At 40.5% G+C, this 20,360-nt stretch overlaps 1 protein-coding gene across 1 annotated transcript; it reads right to left on the bottom strand.

Moving 5' to 3' along the window:
- Positions 1-55: 55 nt before the first annotated feature.
- On the bottom strand, positions 56-20,306 carry NBR1 (NBR1 autophagy cargo receptor). Its single transcript, XM_075116720.1, is given in 23 exon segments — positions 56-2,371; positions 2,745-2,850; positions 3,608-3,686; positions 4,208-4,299; positions 4,596-4,953; positions 5,555-5,689; positions 5,817-6,005; positions 6,487-6,597; positions 7,062-7,137; positions 7,611-7,763; positions 8,199-8,486; positions 8,996-9,155; positions 10,426-10,632; positions 11,105-11,269; positions 12,302-12,519; positions 14,249-14,323; positions 14,873-15,088; positions 15,936-15,958; positions 16,346-16,364; positions 17,676-17,738; positions 20,005-20,032; positions 20,034-20,087; positions 20,089-20,306. Coding segments are annotated over 23 exon segments (3,168 nt in total). The 5' UTR covers positions 20,265-20,306; the 3' UTR covers positions 56-2,194.
- Positions 20,307-20,360: the final 54 nt, after the last annotated feature.

Below are 20,360 nucleotides of genomic sequence, written 5' to 3'. Positions count from 1 at the left end.
GGCTCCCCCCCGCCCCGCCACACCGCGCCTGTGAAGAGGCCAAAGGACAGCCGAGGGGATAAAGAGTTTTATTGTGAGGACGGAGGAAAGGGTGGTCCTCCCCGCCCCCCCATCACAGTTGACTTTAAAGTGCTCACTCTACATCAGATACAGAGGTCATACTTGCACTACAGAATATATTATAAATTATACCATGCATCCATTAACAAAATATACAAAGCCAACAGAAATATATCTGAAGCCTGAGCATATACTATCTAAACCCTAGTAAAAAGTAGCCTAAACAGCCTTTCACACTTCACATTTTAATCTGCAATGAAGTGTTCCTCCTCAAACATGTTAGTGTTTTGTTAATTGATAGAACACATGAGCATTCTAGGTAGGAAGGTACACACATACAGAACAGGGGTCCTGCTGGGCTTTCCAGGTCAAAGCTGACCCCCACACTATGCTTAGAGATTTCACCAGCTACTGCACTTCGTCCATGGCCTTTCCTCCTCCCGCCTCAGGCCGGAGCAGGCATAAGCCAAAAGGTTCTCCAAACAGTATGCCTAAGTCAAGGCCAGGAGGGGGGAAGCAGTAGTTTCACATTGCAGAAAGACCTCTATCTGGTCTGTACTGGTGTACTGATGTACAGAGAGATGGGAAAACACTGCAAAATAGTTCTACTGTATTTCAAAATAAACATTTAAGAGTATCTCTTCCTCAATCTATAAAAATAGGTTTAACACAGAAATGGTATGATACATTTTTTCTTCAATTATTTTAATGGTATCTTATCTCTAAGGGTATTATGTCTTTAAAAAAATTACTACTGATCACCTGGTCAGTCACAATATGGATACTGCTTCAGCTACATGGTGACAAAACAGGAACACCTTAGTTTGAAGCAGCAGTAAAAGTACTTTAGGATCAACGGTATCTTATTGCAGCAAGGAAAATGGTTTGCTTGGAAGTCAGAACGTAGCGAACACTGCTGTCACCTTCAGAGGACTGGACTCTGAAAAGTTATCTACTGGTACACCACTGCACAGCAGTGTATGTTGCTCATTTCTTGTGATTCTTCAAAATTGAATCTCTCTCAGCACATTTAGAAGGGAATTCTTAGATTTCCAAGTCAAATATGGGCATCTAAAGCAAAAATCTTGTGAGAAAAAACAATTGTACAAATGCGTCTATGGAAACACAGGAGCAGCTAGAACCATCACAGGAGACTGTACGCTTAAAACTGCTTAAGTTAGCGTATTTTTCAAACTGTAAGTCACACGATCCCTACCTCAAGCACTTTTGCCATTCCTTAACTTCACCAGAATTGGTACTCTGATTCAAGTCTAGGTTTCTACACGTTCTTCAATTCTTCTATGTGGTATTAACAGAATAAGAAGTTTGCACTATACTGAAAAGAGATAGTGGTCAAAATTTTAACATTTTTACAAAGAGCCTTACACTCCGCTTTTAACAAAATATTTCATGTAGGCTGTACTTTCCTGTTAGTTATGTTTTGCACTATCATTACTAGAGATGGTTCAGTTGCTGCTGGTAAATTCAGTGTCCTGCTTCATTCTGCGACAAGAAACAAAGACCTGGTATTTATCAGTCTAACAGCGGTTACGCTTTCAGACTTTTGAAAAGTTGTTTGATGGTTCAAGATATGAGCAACCTTTTTCTTCTAAGAATCGCTTGTAAGGTTTAAGTCTGATGCATTACTATCATGCATTGGACAAATCAATTTCTAAACCATATCAGAAGAAACAACTTGCTAGTTGTGGGCAAGACTAAGTTTTATGGCAGCATTTTACATTGGTTCCCATTCAAAAGCTTGTTAAAAGTCAACAAAACAACTTTCCAGCTGCCAAAAAAAAAAATCTTCCACAAAAAAGGGGAAGTTCTTATCAGGAGGAAGTAACTCTACAGGATTCCCTGATAGAAGGATTCAGTATGAAATTAGAGACTTAAAGACTACTCATTTAACTATGAGGTCCAAACAACAGTTGAAATTCTGGTCTCCAATTCATAAGATGCTGTGACAAGCACTGTTTGACATTTCCATGAGAAAAAAGTCAAAAGCTCAAAGAAACGCCAAAGTTTTAGCCACGCCTCCGAACAGAAAGCAGCTGAGGAGCAGCTTGCTACTGCTGCAGTGTTTAATGACAGTTTACTCAATGCAGACGACTCCTCCCTCCACCAGGAAGGTTCAGCATCTACTGCTGTTCCAGTCACTGTTACTGATCTGAAGCAATTCGGTTACCACCTGAACCATATTATTGTTGTGTTTCTTCAGCAGTCGCAGGTTTAACTGCCTGTCACAGAACCCCATCTCACACAGACTGGATAGAAGAGTGGCAGTGTGCTCTTCTGTACCTGCAAGCTGCTGAAAACAGAAGATAGTAAGATAAGCTATAAAAATTAGTTTTTGCTATTTGAAGCAGTGGTCCTGCATTACACTGGAACACGATTAAGACGCGGAGGCCCTTTTGTTAAGCCATTTATATTCACTTCCACTGTCCACTTACAAAGGTGAATGACTACTAAATGGCGCTGTAGGAGACCTGCTTCTATCCCCACGGTATGGATTTCCGTATCTGCTAGCGGAGCAGCATACTTTAGAAGGGATGCCATCAAGCTTAATATTTTGCTGTTGCATGAAGTCCTATATAGGATATCGATACATTTATAAAACATAGACCTATAATTTGAAGGTTGGCATTCATGAAACTCACAGAGCATACAGGAACAACATTTACCTGTTCTATGATAGGTGGTCCAGCAAATAATGCTTTGTAGGCAGAAGCAGCAACTGACAAAGCTCCTTTAACTAGTTCTCCGGCAATGCTGCTTCCCTGAGGGTATCTGCAGAGAGGTCAAGTATTACTTTAGGTCAGTAAAGACAAGCGTTTCATATGAAATGCAAGTCTCTCCCTGTTGATGGGCCACTTGAGGTACAGTTCTTATTGGAGAGAACAGCCTATGACCCAAAAGAATCAATGCTGTTTGGGACTGAGCTATCCTGGAAGCTCATCCCTTCTTCCTGGATACCTTCTATTAAACTGTGGTTTTATGCTAACCTACATTAGTTTGCTTTCCATAACATGGCCGTTTGCAAAGAATTTAATATTTTCACCCAGAAGAGCACATGTATACATGAAAGCTGCGCACTATGACACATCCATTCAGGCCCGAGTCACTTCTGTTTGTTTTCCATCAGTTCTGAAGTCACTTAATATTCTGCTCAATGTTTTGTCTTATTACTCCAGTCTCAGTATTTTAAAATGCTTAACTTTGTAGCTAACTTACAAAATCCCTATTTTAAAAATCCTGAGATTTTCCAGAAAAAGCCCACAGATTTTTAGAAGAATTCAGCTTGAGCTCTTCATACACTTTTGCTTGCCAGTTCTGCATCCTTCATATTCGCGTCTAAGTAGACACCAAGATCTTACAAAAATATAGCATTATATAAGTCAGCATATGCTTCCTTTAAGAAGGGAGGCCTTTCTACCAAAATACTGACTACACGGAATCTGCAAGCCAGTGCTTTTTCCTAGGTGACTAATTTAGCAGTTCTTAGTTTAAAACAGTATCTGGGAAGTCACAGCTTCAGCTTCATTACCTTGGGTATTCTGAGCACTTCTGTTTACTAACTAGAAATCCAGAAGATCCTGGTCCATGACTGTCTTCACCACTGGGTTCTGGAGCAGGAAGAAAAAATATCATATCAACAGGTCCTGTTAGTGAGAGGCTGAAGAGATGCAACATGTACATAAAGGAGTGGGATTCAGTCCAAAATTAATACTTTCAAGTTTAGTTATCCAGACACAAACCAGGTATACAGGCTCCTCTGCAGTCAAAACAATCAAAAGAATTTCAGAAGTCATTTGGCTGATGAGTCAGCGGGTGTTTAACATGACATGAACTGCTGTCAGAGCTCCCAGTGACCGTAACAACAGCTTAAATACATAGCTCAATTCCAGAGCAAGGCAACTGTCCAGATGTTTACAAATGCTTCTGAGTACCCTGCTACCATTTCTAATTAATACATGTTCTTAGCTGATCCACAATGCCAATTATTTCAACACCCAGAGAAAAATGAACTATTCATTACTTGGTAGATTTCTGCTCTCCTCAAGAACAAGAAGACATCAAATACAACACTAAGCATAAGGAACAGGCGATAACTGTGAATGCACCCTTCATTAAGTACTGTCAATACCTTCTCTTATTTGATCATGATGAGTGGAAGAGATATTCTCTGCAGATACGTTTGGTTCTTGGAAGATATGATTCTTAGGAGATACAAAATTCCTGAGAACATAAGGTAAAAAAAATTAGTACTTTCAGTCCACATGTACACATGTAGGTAATTCAAGATCAACAGGCAAAAGGAGAAGCTTCACACGCTCCTTTCATTGCCTCTCTCAAGCTCACCTAATCAACCAGTACAGGCTTTATAAAAAGTTGCAGGATTTAGGTTCACTCCAGTATGCGACAAAAACTTTTGTTGCAACAGTTTCTGTTTGGACACTGAACTTAAGCACGACACCCTGCAGACTCTACAGCAACACTAACATGAGCATTTTGTTCTTGTCCAGGAAGCATACCTTTGTGTCTGCGGTAAGGCGTCCACGATCTCTGGGGCTAGTGGCACTACAGCCAGTGTTTGTGAAGTTGTCAAAATATCACTGACACTGCAGATCTGTGGCTGGCTTCCCCCTTCTGGATTCTCTGCTCCTGTTTCAGGTTCTCCTGTCTTTTCCAAACTGGGCTGAGAAAGAGCCGAACTATACATAGACTCCCCTAAAGGACGACTGGTGTCAAAGCACTCGGGGAGAATAATGATATAATCCTCTGATGAAGCAGAGGAGCCTTGACTTTGAACGTCATCTTTATCATCGTCTTCATCAGAATTGCTAGTATCACTACAGGGGCTTGCTCTCTCATCATACAGTGGAAGGTCCCCTAATGGTACAGGGAGAGGAAAAAAGATGAAGCATTAACAATTGCCCATTTTGTATGGATAACAGCAAAGACAGTGTTATCCCAGAAGTATTCAAGAAACGACTGTAAACCTTTGCTACTGATATTAATGGTATTATTTTCTTTGTCTACTGGAGGGGCAGTGGGGGGGTAGATCTTACTGTTAAGCCCATGCAGATATGCTGCTGATATTAATGCCTCTAATAAAAAAAAAAAGAATGAGCTACACTGAGAACTTAATGAGCAGTTTTCAGACACTAAATTACATGCATCAGGAAGTTCAAAGCACTGACTTCAAGCTACACGTACAAAATACGGAAGCCATGCTTAACATATGAGCACTTATTTGAATACCCCACTGGAACCTTTGTGTCCCAGTTTCACTTTTTTTTAAAGCAGCTGTTAAACCATCTGCTTGTTCAGAGTACTGACGCCAGTCTTCTGATGTAATAATAACTCTCTTTATCTAATGAGGATCAGTTTCCTAGAAGACTAAGATCTTTTTACACCTGCTTTATCTTTTTTTTTTTTTTTGTAGCCCTTGTTACAGCTTTATCTTAAAATTCAAAGCTATTTTACTTACCACAGCCATTTTCTGTCATCGCCTCAGACTGATGAATCTTTGCTTCCTTTTTAGGAGTGGAATAAGTTTTTATCCTAGGAGATTCTTCATTTATTACACTGCAGCTGAAGGTGTCTTGCAATGTTTGCAGAGAATCTAATAAAAAAAAAATCAGGAAAAACAAGTTAAAGCGATATTGCCACCTGCAGTGCAGGGAAATTTGTGGCCAACGTCTGACTGCAAAAAAGTAAAGCCACAGAAGCCAGCCAAAGACAGTACTTACTCTGGAGGATGTTCTTTTTTTGTGGCGGCCTATGGTCAGGTGCAGCATCCAGGGTTAGAGAACGAATTACAGTTTCACAGACAAACTGAGTCCCACTCATATCTTCTTCCCCTTCCTCCTGGTTCAATGGATGTTCAGCCTTCACTTTCACTATGCAAGTATCTGCAGGAAAGCAGGTTTCTGTCACTCCTTTGAAAGGGAAACAACAGATTATTTTAACATCATCACAAGGAGATGTGAAGTATAAGAAATTTTTACGCTAGCCAGGTCTAATACTGACATTACATGTTAATTCTTTTTAAAAATACAAAGATTTTGTAATTCAGTTCAAGTTGAATGTGAAAGTGATGGAGAAGAATGGGGGCCACACCTGGAATATTCCGAATATCATCTAGTGTATTAAGGGCAAGTTGTTAATTGTCCCAAAATTCTAGTAGTCAGACAAATCACGAGAGGCATTTGTTTTTCTGAATTCTACACACACAACACTCCAACCTCTAGTGTCAGAGAGGAGTGTCAGACTACTCGCTGATGAGCCAAACAACTATTTGTTTTTCCACAGAAGGGAGAAACAGGAGTTCGAATTCTGTTTAGACATCAAGATTGCTGACCACACAGAAGTGAATGTCCTCCTCCCCTCAACCCCAAGCTCCCCATGACTACTGCTTACCAGGCACTGGTTTAAATCCACTGCCCTCATTCTCCTCCTCTATCTGACCTAAGCCAGGTTTCTCCAGCAAGGGGCTATCATGTGGCAAAGGGGACATGCACGGAGTCATGTCTGAAAAACAAAGGTAGCAAAGACAATTGGCACTAAAGGAGTAAGAACCTTCCTTCCTCCAGGAGGCAACCTTTTAAGAAGTTATCCTTTTTTAAGGGATATTCTAAGTCTGAAGAAACTCAGTTATCCTGCAAGATCATTTGCTGAAATAAACAACTAGCTTAGCATTACACTGGCACTGGCTGAGCAAAGAAAATGGCAGCCTTCTTCAATGCCTGGAATCTTCAGCTTCACATCCCCAAGACCATAAAAGATGACAAGACTGAAAAATACAAAGGATACCAAGCACTATCAAATACCTCCTCTAAGACTGCAGCAAGAATTAAAATGAAAAGACTGGAGAGCTGGGTACTCTAACGTGAAGAGCAAATATGCCATTTGCACAACCAAGTTCAGCTTTTCATTGGGTAAACAGTTAACTCAGAACACTAGAGACAGTACACAGAACATGAGAACCAACTTACCGACGGGAGTATTGTGGGGCACTCGCTCCAATTCCTGCACTATATTAATATCCAACAGCTCAAAGGACAGCAAATCCTACAGAAAGAAACAGAGTTTTCATCAAACCCTGAAATGCAATCTTATGATGTAACTCCCAGCACCAGATCCCATTAACTTACAGGTAAGTCTATTCCACTTTGTTAGTTACTTGGCATGATCTCAGAGGGCAGTTTTCCCATAACATACATCCATGTCATAGAATATGGTACACAAATTAGGGCAGCAAGAGGTAAAGATAAGTACTACCTCGTTAGGGGCCAGAGAAAGACCCAACCCTGTTGCTCTTTATTGAGAACCTTACTCTGTCCTGCACATACCTTCCATATAGTGACAGTCCCCAATACTAATTTAAGAGAATAGTTCCGCTGTATAAAATACAATATAGTCCTCCTGAAAATACAGCTGCTATTTCAAAGCTCGGAAGCTTTTTATTCTTATGGATGTCTATGCACCTAGATATCAAACCTGAGGTGTTTTGTTTTATCACAACCTGAATTTTAGCACTTTACCTGTGCAGTGAGGAGATCAACAGATGGGATGTAAAATTCTCTCTCACTTGGCAGACTTTTGATCTTTAAAGGAATAGCTGGCAGAGGTATTTCAGCCTGCTCCACGATTTCACCCATCAGTTGAACACCTGCTTCTGTCTTTAAGGAAGTGTCCTGCAAAAGCAAAAAAATAATGTCCCAGAGGCCCCTTGGGCAAGTAGCAAATGAAGCAATTACATGAGATTTAAAACCTGCATATTGTCTATAAGAACCCAAGTAACTTGAAAAGAGACTGAAACTCATTTTAGAGCCAAAAGGACAAGATCTAACATAAAGATAAATCCTGCAGTGTTTCAGTTCAGTCAAAGAACGGGACAAATAGCTGCAACTAATCCCACGCCTGTCAAAAAGAATGACCATTTTAGAACTTAGAAATTCAATAGAAATTGTGTTTCTTTTCTATTAAAAATAAAAATTAGAAGGAAACAACTAAAGAATCCCCTGGAAATCAATATAGTTAGGGAGACTATGCCACTGCACCAAACAATATTCATTGCTCCTTCTACTAGGGAACTCAGAGCCACCCCACATACCATAGGAGTTACTTGCCTGTTTGGTGCTGGAAGCTTTGTCCTTCTGACAGGAGTCAGAATCTTTCCAATTGCCTTCTGCAAAGTCAGTAGCTGGGGAGGGATCCACAACAATACTGCACCAGATCCTGGGCCCGAACTGCTCCCCTCTGTGTGACAGTCTCCAGTGAGAGGTGTAAGTTCCTTCTATATTAGGAGCTACAAACTCAACCGAAACAGTTCCTACTTGTCCTGATGCAAGGGATGGCACTAACACATCTTTTTTTTCAGAAGATGCCAAGGTCAGATTTCCCCACATAAGCTTCAGCTGCAATATACAACAGACAAAACAAAAGTTAACTTCACAAGCTTCTCTGCAAACTGTGGGTGGTAAGGAGCACCTGAAGCTCCTCTGATGAAAGGCCTTGTAGATACTAAGTGTGGAAAAGAGAGGCTGCTAGTAAACAGTCTCATTCCCTATCCCCACAAAGTAAGAAGATACCCCCACTTTTCAACATGAACTCAATCACCCACTGAAGAAAGGCTTTTTGAAGTCAGAAAAGCAACACACCTGTTGTAAACAAGGTTGAACTGTAACATTATAATAGCAGTGGAAGACCAGCTCAGTGATGTGAATCTTGATTGCTTTCCTCCTACAGCCTGCAGTTCTAAAGAGTACCTAGACAGCTTATCACCCCAGAATTCTCAGCTTGTGAATTAACAGGCCAAAAGAAATCCTTAAACAGGTTCTGATAGAGAATTCAGATTCCTAATGCACACAAATATTATCTTCCACAACTATTTCAGTGTGTAAAAACAACAACAAAGGAAAGATACCTTCGTGTCTGAGCTCCATTCCACATTGCCAGTATTCTTCATTCGCCAGTGTTTGATAAACTTTGTTCCTGGTTGCAAGTGAGTCCCATCTGGCAAATTCTCATCCACAAATACCGCACTTAGTGTTGGGACAATTGCTTGGAAAGGTTGACTAGGACTCCTGGGATTGGGAGGAGGAAACAAAGAAATACACCAAAAACCCACCAAAACTGCGGAAGTCATTCAGCTACTATTTCACCAGCTAAAAATGGAGGAGGCTATTTAGTTTGTTTTTGCCTTTTATCTCTAGGAATGTTTCAAAATTCTAATGTTTTAGCTACTGTTTTCATTTCAAGTCTGAACACCACACAGCACTTTGCTTTCCTTTGCTTAAGGAAAAAAAACAAACCCAGATTCAAGGATATTATAATTACAGAAGACACGTTTAACAGAAAAGTTCACTGTTCTTCAGTTGATTTGATTTAGTTTTAGAGCACTTCAGGCTGTTCTGTTACAGAATGAAGTCATTACCTTTACAACATTGAATCAAAAAGACTGTGCTGTAGTCTAAGTGCTAGTGTCTTTTATTTGGCCTTACAAGCAACATTTTTCAGCAACATACCACAATTTTTCCCTGAAAGGGGAGCAAAAATAGTTTTAATCCAAAGCTTTACTGTTAATTTGGGCACACAGAGGGGACAGGTGAAGCAGCTCACATGCATGCCAACTTTAAAAGATTAGTTAAAGTTAAAAGTTAAAGATTAAATGTTTTGTTCCTGTAATATGCCTGTTCAGCAAAAAGAAAGCAAAGATAACTATTTCAAGCTCCCTACAAATATAACTGATTAATGCTAATTTGACTTTTAAATACCCTAAACGGAAGGGTTGAATTAAAGAAACTAGACCTATACAAGTTTTACACCTGTACATTCATAAAATCAAAGCGAACAGAAAATGCAAAGTGGCTGCCTGCAAAGGCTGCTGCCTAGTGAAGCTCAGCTTAAGATCACAAAGGAAGAAGAAAAAAAAAGAGCACTGAACATACGCACACAGAATGTACTTGACTTTATGCAGAGCGCTTAATGTAGCAGGAGTACACAGACTTTTTTAAAACTAGCAGTAATGTTAATTTACATTGCATACGTAATACACATGCATACGTGTGTGTATATATAATCCTAGACGTTCCCCTGCCTCCTAAGTCTATATAAATCTGTAAGTTTCTGGTAATAACCATAAGTTGCTATTTCCTTCTCCTACTCTCCTCCCGATTAAAAACAACAGATACACTCCACCTTGCAAATCCCATTTAGACAAAATTCTCACAGGGTCCACTGACAAACAATACTTTAACTGTGTGATTTCATACCCTTCCTCCTGTCACTTTAACTAGGTCTCATCATGAAAGGACTGAAAGCACAGCTAAGAAACGCTCAGCTAACATGTCTTACAGGAAGGTATTAGGTTGGAGACTCCCAGATTTCAGAGTAGGTGAGCCACTAGTTTCCAATACATGGACAGAGTTCCACAGATGAATTTTCCTGTGCAATTTTAGCTGCTTTTTGAGCTCTCGGACCTCTGCCTTTCGCTGTTTCTTCTCTGCTCGTAATCTTTGCTTTTCTGCCTTCAGAAATCTTTTGTCCATCTGTTTCTGGAGCCTGCAGAGAATAAGCCACCTTGTTACAATGCATTAAATTGATCAGAATTTAGCTTTAGCCAGCACAGTCAGTCTCAAAGAGAACATTTCAGGATATGCCTCACACTTCTAGACTGGATACCAGCTGATTTTAAAAGAACATCTTCATAGTTGCTTGTAAAGATATTTTTGCATAGCCTCAGTGAAAGAGCAAACTTAAAGGCAGATTGGAGTAAGCTCGAAGAAAAAGGAATCTCTCAAAGTTCGCTACCCACTTGTGATGCAAAATTCTGTCTTTTCTACTTTGTTATTAAAAAAGCTGTAAGATTCGTGACTTAGGCCATTTATAACTATTTTTACTCACAATAAAGTTTAAGTACCATTTCCATTTCTTGTTATCTCTAAAATAAAAGCTGAACATCAACCCCAATACAGGTGTTTCCACTTTGCTATCAGGATAATCTTGTCAGGTACTGACAAGTGCCACCATTTACCTAACTTGCTCCAGAGTAGCAGGCAGGCGAGGCGAAAACTCTGCAAGGCTGTAATTCTCAGCAATACATAGCACAGGTCTTCGCAGCTTTAGCAAGACATGATTAGGATCGTGTGCATACGTTCCTGCTTCACACTGTTCACAGATATTGTAGGCTGGACAGAGGCTGCAAAGCAGAAAAGGCAGAAGGTTACCAAGAGGTAGACAAAGCATTAATGCACTAGAAACTGAAGGATAATTAATCCTCACGTTTCTGCAGGGAAACAACTCTCTCATACTGCCATTGTAAGCAGTGCCTGAGTGAAACAGGAACTTGTTCTCTCACTTATACACCAATATTTGGAGCCACCTGGAATACCTAGATCAGTATCTCTCTTCTTGGCAAAACTGCAACACGGTTCTCACTTCCTTCTTGAATAGACGCGGAAAAAACCTGATGCTTCCGTCAGCACAAGTGGCTAACAATTGTTGCTATAAAGGATAAAACATTATGCTGAAATCCAATGCTAGAAACAGCACCAGACTTATGAAATTACAGAGGATAAGTCAACTGAAGTATTCAGGGGTGCAAAGCAGATTGCTCCTGCAGGAACAGGACTGGTAAAAAAAAAAAACAAACCATACACGAAACTGTCAACTCCTGCCAGCAAGAAAAATAAACACCCAAAGAAAAGCCCCTGTTGGCATTCCATTGGCTGCTGCTGCCTAGCCCTAAGATACTTACCTTTAAAGCAATAGCCTCATTCAAGCAAAAACCTCACTTAAGACACTCATCAAAACCTATTAGATATTATTAAACTGACAACACTGACATCGTTAGAAAAGCATGGCCTGCCTTAGCTTCATTGACTGTCAGAACTAAATGAAAGACTATTACAGTCTGGCAGTTATAAGTTTTGCTTTTTTGTTTAGTTAACTGAATGAAACTTTTTCCTTTACAATTACTGCATGTCATATGCAAAAAAGGTAAAGAGTGCTTTAGAATATAGCAAGCAGTATAAAGTTCTCTCACTTTAACAATCATGGTTTCTTAAAACAGTATTAATCTTGCTCTTATGCAGGAAGGTCTAGTCGCCACAGCACAGAACATAAGCTCTTTGAGAGAGACATACTAGAGGTCCAGAAACGTACAGCATGCTGCAGGTTAGAAGTCTTGCATGTTAGGTTTCCCACACTCCCATCTCTCATCATATTCTACCTGCACTGGTAGCGAACTCCAACAATTCTGGCCTGGCAGTTGCAGCAGGAGATCAGCCAGTCACACTGGTTGCCATTCCCTGACTGGTTCTCTGAAGTTGGAGGTGCTGCTGTAATAGAGGTCTCAGAAGAATCTGGAGGCTGGTTGTGATGAGCAAGCTTCTCATACAGCTTCTGTTCCAGTTTCTCAACAGTTTCCTTAACTACTTGTTCCCTGAACTGGAAAAAAGTTCAAGTAGTCAAGGATGAGACCCACCTATGCAGCTTCAAAAGCTGGTTTACATTGTCCCAAGTGCCCCAGTCCATAAATCATAAAGGAGCTCAGAATCCACTTCCCCAGCACATTCCACATGAAATTAAACAAGTACCATATTCCTCAGAGGATTTGTATTTTAGAAAATACCAGCCCATAAGTTTTAACAAGGCAAATTAAAAATCATATATTCATGTTTACAATATTAATGTTCTTCTATAACCTTGCACAAAAGTAAGGAAACTAATCTCTGAGAAAATTAACACAAGTCCCAAATCCCTCTGGACTCTTATCATTAAGTTCTAATTTTGTCACCAGGGATGTCTTAAAATACAACCATTAAGTTCCCCTATCTTTAGTTTGTAGAAAGAAGTGGCAAAGGAAGGAAGATGCTAGGAAAAAATAAAAAGCTTAAAGATAAAGGTACAGTGGTACAATAGCATATGCATTTTATTTTCAAGAACTCACTATCTAATTAATTCTTAGCATTCATATCTAACTGCTTCTCAGTGATGTTTATTAGCCATTCAAAACAAATGAACACTCACATCATCTTACATCTAAAGGCTATACACATTGGCCTTCTGAAAATATTTTCTGAAGCGGAACAATCAAGAAAAGCAAGGTCATCAAATGCTATGCTTCAAATCTCAGGAAATCCTAAGTATTACCCTACTGAAACTGGTCAAACAAGAGTCCCAACAGCGACACTATTTCATGCTCTCTCTCACTGTAAGTGCCCTGAAGTGCTATGCTGGTTTTGGCTGGAATAGAGGCCATTTTCCTCACAGAAGCTGTATGGGGCTGGCTGTGTTTTGGATTCACGCTGAAAACAGCGTTGATAACACAGGGATGTTTTTGTTACTGCTGAGCAGGGCTTACAGAGTCAAAGCCTTTGCTGCTTCTCACCCCACGCCACCAGCGAGAGGCCGGGGGTGCACAAGGGGATGGACGTGGACACGGCCGGGACAGCTGACCCCAACTCACCCAAGGGGTATCCACACCATATGAGGTCACACTCAGCAACAAAAAGCTGGGGAAGAGGGAGGAAGCCAGGGACATTCAGAGTGATGGCGTTTGTCCTCCCAAGTAACCACTACACATGATGGAGCCCTGCTTCCCTGGAGACGGCTCAACACTTGCCTGCTGATGAAGTGGTGATGAATTCCTTGTTCTGCTTTGCTTGCATGCACGGCTTTTGCTTTACTTAAACTGTCTTTATCTCAATCCATGAGCTTTCACACTTTTACTCTTTCGATTCTCTCTCCCACCCCACCGAGGGGGGAACAAGCAAGTGGCTGTGTGGGCCTTAGTTGCCGGCTGGGGTTACCATGACAAGTTCCCATGACTATGTGGAGCGCAACAAAGATTCTAGCATGAGAGCTACTTAAAACTACATTCAAATCAATCCAGTGCATAAACTAAACAATCCATTTTTAGCAAGAATTGGCATGTATCAAACTTTTTTTTAAGGTAACACCCACACTGTACAATCATAGTTAGACACGTAGTTTCTACTTATCACCATGAAAGCAAAGTGATTCGGTGTTTAAATGCCCCTTAAGATCCTGGTCACAAGTGTTGAAAGCAAGTGTGACCAGATATAAGGAGTTAGGCACCACAGGTATCTCTTCTACCCACAGCCTCTTATGTACCCCTTTAAGAATACCAAAATTCAGAAGAAAACACACTTACTGTTTCCAAGTAGCTAGTAAACCATCCTGGAGGATTTTCATTTGTTCTTCCTGTTCTAGTGTGATTTAACTTTTGCTGGGGAAAAAAAACAAAGAAAACAAGGAACAAACCCACCACAAAAATAAGTCACAAACTTTAAGTAGGCAAAGCTGAAAAAAAACCTCAATGCAGCAAGTTAACCACTTTCAAATAGCTTTCCTCTCAAGTGTTTTTACAAAAAAAAGATTTCAAATTCTTTGGAAAACAGTGGAGAAGCAACACAAGGAAGCCACTGACATTTTCCTGAAAGATTTCTGCCTTATTAGCATTTGAGAGTAATTACACATCAAAGCCAGTCAACCAGAAGTTACTAGATGGCAATGAGGGCTTCAGGAGACCAACTGCTTTGTTTAACAAAATACTTCAGAACGGTCAATGTGGAAGAATTTGTATTTCTAAACGCAGCAGCAAAATATCTCCTTGAAGACATTCAAACAATTTTGCGAGCTTCAATGGGTGTGGGCAGCTGAAAACGAAGACCAGCTTCTGAACTCAAGGTTTTTATGTAAACATGTCGATGAGCCTATGAAGTGGATTACACTTAGCAATTCTTTAAGGAATACATAATCCAGCTCTGCATCCTACCTGATTTGTCAGCTCCTTTTCATTTTTGAAGTCTTCCTCTAAGCCCTGAGCTGGCATGGAAGAGTGCGAGAGAGGTTTCTTCTCATCTTTAAGAGGTGCCAACTTTTCTCTCTCAGTTTTTTCATGTAGTTGCAAAAAACAAGAACGTGAAGTTTCTTTCAAAGCGTTTTCTTCATACACATTCATCTGAAGTTGATTTCCTTGTTTAACTGCAATCTAAATAAACAGTACATACGTACACTGTATTTACTTCACTTACAACCAACATACAAAGCCCTGTAAGAATACAGGACACTAGAGAGTTGGGGGAAAGACTAACACACACAAAAAGAAAAATTGGGTGTAATGCCAAGGTACAGTCAGCTGATAGTCTATTCTGCCTTTCGTAAAGGTTACTGATATGTTTATTAAAAAGTTTATTATAAGCTGAAGGTTAATTATGCAGATATTCTGCAAGAATTTTTTGGTCTACAATGAAGCTGTTCATATGAGCCAGTAAACAATACAGATTCTGTCCAGGAATTAATAATAGATTAAATTTTACTGTAATTTTCAAATTACAGTATTATCAGAGTTGAAGTTCAGACCATGAGCAAAAAGTTCTTGAAAGCAGTACAACTGAGATTTAAAGGAATGTGATTCATAATTTGCCTAAGTAAAATTAACTGCTTATAAAGTAACTAAGCACTGACACCAATTCACGCTTTACTGTCAGAGTGTACTACATTAGGGTCCACACGGCAAGATTTTTAAAGGGATCCCATTAGAGCCCAGTATCTCCAAACCTGGGATTACTGTTTAAGGGTTGGAGAAAGCCAATCATTTAACCAATGAATTGGCTGCTCAGGGCCCTGAATCACAACTGCCTGTTCAACTAATTTATACAAATCAAGATTAACCTGGATGGAAAAAATCATAGCAAAATATTCAAGCTAGTGTCCAAAGCCAGAAAATCGAGCTATTCTGATTTCCATGGGACAGGTAATGCTGTTTCTTTCTCAGCTACACCAATTTTAATTGGAGAAGGATGAATATATTGAAAAAATTCAAAGAGAACATTTACCTTCAGAGCTTCTTCATATTCCTCTAAAGAAAAAGGGAAAGAAATGTGAATTTTCCCTGTCTCAAACAAGAGATTCAAGTTTATCATGGCATTGTATTTAGGGACCCTTACATCTACTAGTGTCTCCCAAACCTTCTGTAAATTCTTTTGAAGTAGTGCTACTGAAGGAACAAGTTGTATATATGGCAACAAGCATGTATGTTCTCACAGACAAGAGATTTAACATTCCATTAATTTAGTCATTCCAAATTTGTCCCTATGGATCACAAACTCCTTCGGGAATACTTTGATGCCCAACCATACATAAAATACAAAAATCAAAAAGCAAACATTCTTGACTGCTTCTCTGAAACCAGGAACAACAGCTGGGGTCCGTTAACTGATTTCACTTCAGTAAAGTAGCAGCTCACCTTTGCTATTCACAGAGACCTGCAAAGAGAAATAATAGTAAGAGCCACCGGTATATTTTTGTGATTCTCTTAAAATTAACATGCTTTCAGAATAAGTGCACTTCTATTCAGAGTTTCTAAAACACCACTCCTTCAGATACATTTGTTATTGCTGCCATGTTTAATCATTAATCAATGTTGTGGTGTCCTGGACTAGGCCATGTTCTTTATCAGATTTTTCATAACAAGCAAGGTCTCTGGCACCCACTCGCATTCAGAACAAGTGTAGTCTCATCTACTGGAAGTGAGCTGGCGCCAGTACCACTGGCCTCGCTATACGAGTACACAGAGGTTGGACGCAGTTGTTTTTAATGCCCAACATGGAACACTTAACTATTCTTTTGATTTAGATACAAGCCAAGCCCATCTTCTACCAGTGAGCATTTATCAACTTCGCACACTGAAGTTACTAATACAACCAGCTATTTAATCACTACAGCACTGCATGATTCTGAACAACGCTTACTCTATTAGTATTTAGAAAAGATCTTTAACAGATGCACCTATATATTTATATAGATACAGGCTGGAAAATAAGTGGAGAATCTTTCCCTGAAATATTGCTGCAAGCGTCTTAACATTTCCCCTTAGGGGGAAAAAAATTAAAAACAAAGATCCTCATCTCTGCAATTTAGTAGAGCTACAAACCAAGTAGTGGAACACAGCGTTTGCAAAAGTTATGTTCTGTTTGAAAGCCATCTAAATCTCTACATAAACAGAAAGAATGAGGGGTGAGGTTGTGCCACGCAGGAAGTTACTCAACAAGGACAACTAGAAGTAACCAATTTGTTTTCTGAGTCAGTAATCTGCTTGGAGATTATAGCATTTGCATAAAACAAGCAGAGGATTTGAGTACACCAGATCACTGAAGTAAACATATGCTAATGACAGACCTACATTTTTCAGAGGAAGGAGCGTAGATTGAAGAGACAGGGCTTTACCATGGCTGCAAATACAGTTACAACTACCTTATTCTGATAATACTCTGAAAAAAAAAAAAAGTCCCTCAACAGAAGCATCCCTCCCTCAGAGCACACAGAACTGCTGGCTGTTTCTACGGGGTGGGAAAAAGAAAGGCAGCTGCTTCTAAAAAAATATTTTAAAATAAGTATGCTACATTAAGAGTCAAACCACAAGACTAACAGCTATTTTCTTATCAAAGGGACAAAAACATCACCTCTGTTCCACATAACAGACACTCCCAAGGACCCACTACAAACTGTCAAGAGACAGAAAGATTCACACCAGTAATATTTTGGTAGTCTTGTTGGGAGGGTAGGGGGTATTTTACCTCATCATTATCCTCATCAATGTATTTGATCTGAATGTTATCCAGGTCAAACGAAACTTTAACCTGCAAGGAAAAAAGAACACAAAGCCGCAATAAGACAGGACTACAGATCGTAATTATTAACAGGGAAAAGTGTTTTAACCCTTCCACCCCTCCCTTCAGTATCTCAGTTGAAATAAACAGTTTTACAAAATTCATTCTTCTGGAGTTGAACAACTCTCCTCAGTGCCTTGCCTCCAACGTTTACCAATTTGCTATAATGAAAAGATTCATTTCTTTCATGTTTCACCTGCCCTAGTTAATGTTTACCCCAAAATAAATAATAATAACCTTTCTCTTTTAAGAGGACTACCTCAGGGTTAATGAATTTGGTCATAGTAAACACTGCAATATACAAAGGCTAAAGCCAGCAATCACTGAATGCTACCTTTCACACTAAAAAGCACCAGGAAGACAGCTCACACAGGTGAGCAGCCTTTTTCCACACACTTATTTGTGTTTTGAGAAACTAGGATTAATTTAAGTACTAAAAAGAGTGAGGTATCTCATTTACTACTCTGTCAGCTGATGCACTGTACATCTGAACATATAAATCCATTATCTGAACATATAAACCCATTATAAAGGTCAGAATTAGGAGAATAAAGCCGAGCAGCTATTTTGTGTTTTGCATTAGCAGGACAGAAAGAACAACATCAAATGAGCCATAAGTGAAGGGGTGTTGTATAACAGTCTTTGAGGCTCCTGTGCCTTTTTCTATCATTTACCTACATAAGCTGTATTTTCCTTCAATGGAAACTCTCTGAAAAAAACGCTTATCTGCGACACATTCTGCTAGCCTGGACCTAAGAGAAGAAAACTAGCAGCCTTAGAAGGCAGCAGATGGATAGGACTTGCATACCAGCACAAGAGCACAATGACATAGCTACACACATTCTGCAACGAATGTGCTACAGCCAGGTTCTTCCAGCGATATAGCCCAAACTGATTTTGGGAGTGCAGTGAGAGAACCAACTCAGCTTGTCAAGAAGAAACTGTGATCGTGTCTACATTGTTTAGTACCACAAATTGTTCCCCTAAACCTCAAGCTAGAACTGGAGAGCAAGTTACCCCTCAAACACCAAACATGTTTAATAATACTGTAAAACACAGGCAAGACACAGTTTCACTGATACTGCCTTGAAGCAGTAATTCACAGAACACAGCGCAGAGACACCCAGTGGTACTACGTTGATTAAAGTTATTGTAACAGAACACCACACCTGAACAAACACACCCTCACTGTCAGACTGCTGAAGATTAAGGGCAACACCGTGCTTACATAGCAATCTGCTTCCAGCTTTGGTGCAAGTAGGATTCAGACTAGTTCAGACATTCCTGCAGGGTCTAATTGCCAAGTATTTTAAGCCTGAACTAGCACCTCTTCTAGAAGACTGAAATATAATCAGCGAAGATGATGCAGTTCAAACTCTGAATTTGAGTAATCCACAGATCACGAATCTCCTACAACGTTCCCTGGAATATATCAGCAAAAAAAAAAAAGAACCGAAAAAGAGAAAACAGAATACTGGCAAGATATCCTAAGATGCAACTTTGGGAGTAAACTTAAAAAACCAGCAGAGTTGTTACAGAATGAAAAATTAAAAAAACCACCCAAACCCAAAAAAAAACCTACTGCAGCTTCCTCATAACCAAGGGAATCCTTACGACACAATTTCAGCCTCACCCAATACAGGAATTTTCACTAACTAGTACCGGAAATAAACATCCAAACAGAAATTATTCAATATACTAAGTGCATGATACACAGTCCCAAGCAACTGTCGATACATGCATGGCCCACTAACACAGTTATACCCAAACTAGCACATGCGAGGCACCAAGAAGCAAGAAACCAAAAATGTCTGTTAGTGACTCAGTACCCAGACAGCAAACATAAGTCTTCAGGAAGATGTTCTATAAGCGACAGAGGAGTGTTACTACATCGTATCTAGTTGAATGAGTAAAATGGGAGATAAGAGGAGCAGACTGGACTTTATAGGGGTACGATGCCAAAATCAAGTACCCCTAACTGTGGAAAAGAGCGAAGGCCGCCTGCTCACAACGAAAAATAAGCGACCCATAAGAAGTTTTATCCAAAATAGGCTTTTCACGCCACTCCCAAGTATAAAACAGGAATAAGCGTTGCTGTTAACGCTAAGGTAAAAACTGAGACACAGCAGAAAAAAAGACCAGTTCTACCAGCCTGTGAAATGGAGGACACGGATTAGGAAGCCGAGGGAGAAGATGCTGGGCCCGCGGAGAGGCGCTTACAGTCCCAGCGCCTCACCGAGACGGCTCCCCGCGGCCGCGGCACCGGCAGCGCTGCCCCGCGGCGGGCCCTCCACTCTGCCGCCGGTGGCGGCGCAGGCCAGGACGGGCAGCGCTCACCATGGCCTCCACATCCGCCCACGTCGTGTGCGCCGAGTCCGACACCAGGAAGGTCTGGGTCTCCCCGCGGTAGGTGAGGCGAAGGCTCACCTGCGGCTCCATGCCGCGTTCCGGGGGCGGCGAGCCTAGCCCCACCAGCCGGCCCGACGATCCTAACATGGCGGACCGACCGCGGCCAGCCCCGCGCCCTCCGCGCGATACTACTGGCGGCCCCGCCTGCCACTCATCCTCCCCACTACCCTGGTTGGCTGGTGG

Source organism: Phalacrocorax aristotelis, chromosome 23, assembly GCF_949628215.1.
Source record: "Phalacrocorax aristotelis chromosome 23, bGulAri2.1, whole genome shotgun sequence".
Classification (NCBI taxonomy): domain Eukaryota; kingdom Metazoa; phylum Chordata; class Aves; order Suliformes; family Phalacrocoracidae; genus Phalacrocorax; species Phalacrocorax aristotelis.
This window is presented reverse-complemented; position numbering and strand designations above follow the sequence as displayed.